This window comes from Pteropus alecto, unplaced genomic scaffold (assembly GCF_000325575.1).
Source record: "Pteropus alecto unplaced genomic scaffold, ASM32557v1 scaffold43, whole genome shotgun sequence".
Lineage (NCBI taxonomy): Eukaryota > Metazoa > Chordata > Mammalia > Chiroptera > Pteropodidae > Pteropus > Pteropus alecto.
Window position 1 is genome coordinate 1,171,617 of NW_006435764.1, and position 5,285 is coordinate 1,176,901.

Sequence of the window (5,285 nt, forward strand, 5' to 3'; positions counted from 1 at the left end):
TGGGAGGGAATTTGGGGATATTTGGAGGATAATTTGGAGGACTATTTTGGGGGATAATTTGGGGGGATAATTTGGGAGAGTCAGAGCCAATCGGGTGTGTCCATTTTTGCGGCTTTTGCTGGGGTTCCCTCAGCCGGTGGAAGGGCGAGGGAGAGCAGCCTGACTTGGGGAGGCTGGGGCGCGGGGGCGGGCTGGGGAGCCCTGGGGAGGACGGCGCAGAGTGGTTTCAGAGCGGGACCTGGTGGAAAGGTCGCTGGTCAGGGGAGCACGAGGAGGATGGGGCCCTGGGCAGAATTACGACCACGGTCTGGCTCACTTCCGATTGTTGGGACCCTCTGGGGAGGCACCCCCGTGGGCAGTGGAGTCGTGCGCGGCGGGGTCGTCGGTGGACAGAGCCATCAGGGGCCGGTGACGCGTGGCCTCTCTGAAGGCTTCCAGCTCCCGAGCAAGCATGCGGCCCCGGCGGACTCGGAGGAGGGCAGGCAGGCCTCTGCGCAGGCGTTGGGCGGACTGCATCCAGCTGTCATATTGGAAGAACTTGCCCACGGGGTATCTGGGGAAGTTGTCCTGGGAGGGGAGGGCTAGTCAAGGGGCGCCCAGCTCCCCGCTCCAGCCCCCCGCCAGCCTGCGCACCTACACCTGTCATCCTGCCAGGCTACAGACCCACAGCGCGCCCAGCTTCTGGCCAATATCCCCGGCGGGGAACACCAGGCGAACTTGTGAATTGCTCTTGAGCTGTACTCCCGGCTAAGGAGCTGGCTGCACCCTGTCCCCTGGCTCAGAGGTGATGGTCCTAAGGGGCTCCCAGGGGAGGGAGGGGCCCTGCGCCCCCGCTGGCCCTCGTCTTACCGGAAGCACGGTCGGAGAGGTCGACACGTCCCTCTCGGACTTGGCGGGGGCGGCGCAGTAGGTCTCCAGAAGGGCCAGGTCGCAGCTGCGGAAGCAACACTCTTCCACGATGCCCCGGCTGCGGCGGTTCGCGCGGCTGGCTGGCCTGCCTGGAAGCCCCGCGGGAGGGGGAGAGGGTCCCTTAGCACTGGGCACCGCCGGGGATGCGCCTCCCCACGCCGCCAGGGCCCCCCGGCCTGGTGGCACAGGGCGGAGGAGGGCGAGGGCCCCCGCAGGGGTGCCCGGGAGCAGAGGAGGGAGAGGGGGTGGCATCCCCCCCCACCCCCGCTTCTCGGTGCCGGCCCCCTCACACCGGACGTGAGCACGGCCTCCGGGTCCCCAGACCCAGAGCCCTTTGCAAAGTGTGGGTCCTGTCCCGAGGCCAGGCTGGGACACGGTGCCACCCTGAGCTGAGCAGGAGCCGCCAGGCGGGGATGGGAGGAGGAAGAAGAAGACGGGAGGGGAGGAGTGAGGACCTGCACAAACCACGCCCTCCTGCCCTCCCGCCCTCCCCCTCGGCTCCACGCGGCTCGTCCTGGCCAGAGGGGAAGCACCAGCGCTTCATCCCGGGGTGCCAAGGGCAGGCGCCACTGTGGGGGAGGGAGAGGAGCCCCTAGAAGGGGCTCTGCCATGGGGTCCTGAGGGTGGGGGCTCGGGCCAGCTGGCGCCAGACCCTACAGTGCCACTTCCTGCCCCCGAACGAGGCAAGGGAGAGAAGGGGCACAGGGGAGGCCGGGCGGGCAGGGGCTTCAGAAGCCCGAGGAGCAGGAACGCTTTTCCAAGAGAAGCTCTGAAATGCCAAGACTGACGTTTGTGGGCCACGGGGAGGGCCGGGGCCAGGTGTGGCCTTCACAGCCGACTTGCCCTCCCCAGCCCGGCACCCCCCAGGAATGGCGGCTGAGCCCAGAGGGAGCACTCTCTCCTCTCCCCACCCTCAGGTCAGGCGGGGCCCGCGCCCCAGTTCCTGCCCCACTCTACGGGTAAGGAAACTGAGGCCCAGCTGGCTGGGAGGTGGGAGCAGGGAGCAGTCACCTCCAACTAGGGGTTCCGCCCTGCTGCCCAGGGCGCAGGGGCGGGGGGAGCCCCAGGACAGAAGCAGGACAGCAGCCGAAGCTCAGGCCAGCAGCTGGGCGCCCACGCCGTGGCCCGCCCCACAGGTGCAGACCCCAGAACACCCCACCCTGGGGGCTCGAGTCTTCCCTTGCACCCCCATGTGGAGCTAAGTGCCCTGAGCATGTAGGGAACACACACTCACACCCGCGAGCAACACGTGTTTTTATTCCCACTGCTTTGTCATCCGTTTGATTGAGTTTTAAATCCGATTGCCCATGAACGCGTGCCCATTGTTAAAATGTCAAGGGACCCAAGAGACTCGGTGCCCACGGCCCCACCCGTGGGCAGGTCAGGGAGAGGCTGCCTCTGCTCAGGCCTGGCTCGGCCCATCTGGAAGCCCCGCCCCACCCGCCTGCTAAGTCTGGCCCCAGGTGAAGACCACAGTCGGCTGTCCTCAAGCCACGGTGTAGAACCAGGGGGCGTGAGTGCCACCTAGGCACCCTGCAGGTGCCCAGTAAAGACGAACTGCGGGGTCCCAACCGTGAGGCGGGAGCCGGGGGTCACCCACCTTGGCAAGCCCTCCCTCCACCCAGGCCCACGGGAAGGCGGACTCTGGCATTTATTGAGCATCTGCTGTGTGCGCCCCTCCCCCGGGCCCCTCCGCCCCGGCCGAGCTACTTACTGAAGTAGAAGCCGCGGTCCCCACAGACGAACTGGAGGGTGTCCACCAGCTCCCCGCCGCACAGGGTCTCACTGGGGCGGTAAGCAGCAAAGCAGCACGAGGCCAAGGCCAAGAAGGCGAGCGCCGCCAGCACCGACTTCGGCATCGGGAGCTCCATTAGGGTCTGGGGGCCGAGAGGAGGCAGTGAGCCCCACCCACCCCGCCAGCCAGGGGGCTCCCCAAGAGGCGAGGCCGGCGAAGGGGCCGGGCCAGCTTCCTCTGGGGACACCAGCCCAGCCACGTCCAGACTTAGAGTTCCGTCACGGCTGTACATGAGGGATTTCCCCGCGGTGGCACCGCTCTGACTGACAAACAGCGCGTCTTAACCGCGGAGGCGGGCGGGGGCCGGTGGCAAGCACACCTCTGACTGGCTCCGAGGGCCGCCCGTCCCCACTGCCATTATCGCGGGGGCTCAGTGTTGGACACTGGACCTGGCCTCCATCCTATGATGTCATGAGGGTGGGGCCAGCACAGGGCAGTGGCCACTCCTTGGGTCTCCCACTGCCAGCCAGGATGGCAGACAGCCCCACCCCACCACGGAGAGTGAGTAACCCAGGAGACCGACCCCTCCTCCCCAAGCAGCAGGGGTCCTGCTGGGCCGGCCACACTGCCTCCCCCTTCCCCCGCTCCCCCTTTCCCGTCCATCTGTGGCTGAGCACAGTTCAGGATCCAGTGGTGAACGAGGGTGCTGCCCACACCCGGGGACCTCATGCTCCTCAACCTCCCAGCGCCCCAGCTCCAGCCCGCCCCGGGGGCCAACACCAGCGGAAGAGCCGAAAGCCTCCTCTCCAAGCCTGGTATCACGACACCCAGGGCCGGGGACTTCGAAGCCCCTCGGGGACCATGAGGCCCTCTCCCAGTCTGGGGTACCAAACTGCACCCGGGGCAGCAGCTGGAGAGAAGAAGGCGAGGCCACCTGGAGGCCGGACGCCATGTCCTTCGGCGCCCAATTCGGAAGGAGGGGAGTGTCCTTAGGACACACCCCCGAACAGCCCTGGAGCAAGGAGTGGGGGGCTTGGGAGGGAACCTCAGTTTCTCTTTAGACACGGCGAGCTGCCCTGCCCCTCCCACTAGGAGAAGCCCCCCCCCCGCCCCCAAGCAGGCAGCCCCAGCCTGCCCTCTACAGGAGAGAGCCCCTTTTGGGGGCACAGTCATGGCCCAGGGCCTCTGAAGCCAGTGGCAGCCCGAGGCTACCCGAGCAAAGGCAGGGTGGGCTGCCCCTCCCAGGCTCCGCACCCAGTGGGCAGAGGGGCGGCGAGCAGCCGGGGCCCTCCCCGCCTGGAGCCCGGCTGCTGCTCGCTGGCCGGGAGAGTTTCGAAGCCACGAGTCGGGATGGTGAGGGCATAAGGGAGCACACTCTGGCTGAAGCTCGCTAAAGAGCGGTGGCCGGCTGCACGGAGGGACCTGAAGTGCCACCTCGCTCACCTCCTGCTGCTCTGGAATGGCCCCGGCTGCGCTCTCTGCCGCCTCCACTGCCAGCCCTTTCCAAATTCTAAGAACAAATGTGGCCAGCGAGTGGCTCGGCACCCGCCGAGCGGCAGCTCCATCCAGTGTGGGGTCCAGTCCAGGGCACCAGCAGGGAACGCAAGCCTGGCCGAGAGGCATGCAGATGTGCAGGTGAGCAAGACAGCCCCAGCAGGGCAGAGGCAGAGAGGGCGCAGGGGCTGTGCCAGAGGCAGGGGCCAGGCGCAGCCGCGGGGGCCGAGGCCGAGGTGGTCGGCGGCCGGAGCGGCAGCGCACTGGGGTGCTCGCCCAGCAGCTCTGGTTACCTGCAGCTGGACAGGAGGTTCCTGGGGCTGGAAGAAGCAGACAAGGCTGGAAGACTGCCTCACAGGAGAAGCTAAAGTCCGGTCCCCAAGCTGGTCAGTGCCTCAGCTTTTATGTCTGAGCGGGCTCCTCCCAGTCCCGGCTCCACCCTACCCCCACCCCTCTCCCGGCTGACCACTCCCCCCGTCCCTTTGCTCCCGCCCCCTCCCTGCTTCCAGCCAGTCCCTTCTCTCCTGCACCCCCAACAGCTAGCTCTGGACCGTCCCTAAGCAGAGTACCACAGGGGGGAGGGGAAAAGAGGGCGGGGGGCTCACTCTGCACCCCCAGCCCAAGTCAGCACAGTGCATTGGGGGCGGGGAGGGGGCTGCTTTCCAGCCCCTTGTGTGCAAACGTGTCCGCCCACGGAGCAGGGGCGGGCACCCTCCCTGCGCCGCACGCTCCTGCCTTTCTGCGCGCGGAGCAGCCCCTCTCCCCAGAATCCCGCTTGGAAACGTTTGGGACAGGGAAAGGGGAGCCGGGGGGGGGGGATACTGCAAATGTGGCGTCTGGCATGACTCTGTTGCCAACTCGGCCCCCCTCGCTCCATCCTGGCCCCGCCCACCCAGTTTTCCTCTCTCGGTCTCGCTGGCACAGAGTCAACATACCAGGGTGGGTTTCTGAGATTTGCGCCCCTTCTCATTACCCAGCACCCTTGGGGGACGGCCCCGCCCCCCCAACGGCACAAATCGCAAACTCTCAGCAACAAGTCTCCCACCGCCGCCCCCCCGCACCCGAAAACCGACCAGGAAGTCGCCTCTGCAGGCAGCTCACACCTCTCTCGGCGTTTCCCGAAGCCCCTACCCCACCCCCTCCACGG

The 5,285-nt window shown here is 67.3% G+C and overlaps 1 protein-coding gene across 2 annotated transcripts in view; it reads right to left on the minus strand.

The window, feature by feature from the left end:
* Positions 1 to 14: 14 nt before the first annotated feature.
* IGF2 (insulin like growth factor 2) overlaps positions 15 to 5,285 on the minus strand; it is an 8,108-nt gene continuing 2,837 nt past the window's right edge. Inside the window, exons 1-4 of one of the 2 annotated variants that reach the window (XM_006910974.3) lie at positions 4,432 to 4,539; positions 2,624 to 2,786; positions 850 to 998; positions 15 to 567 (exon numbers count right to left, since the gene is read on the minus strand). In XM_006910974.3, coding sequence (XP_006911036.1) covers positions 313 to 567; positions 850 to 998; positions 2,624 to 2,780 — 561 coding nt within the window. In that variant the 5' untranslated portion in view covers positions 2,781 to 2,786; positions 4,432 to 4,539 and the 3' untranslated portion in view covers positions 15 to 312. Of the gene's footprint in view, positions 568 to 849; positions 999 to 2,623; positions 2,787 to 4,431; positions 4,540 to 5,285 lie in introns of those variants that run through there. The other variant, XM_006910975.3, reaches the window with a different exon arrangement.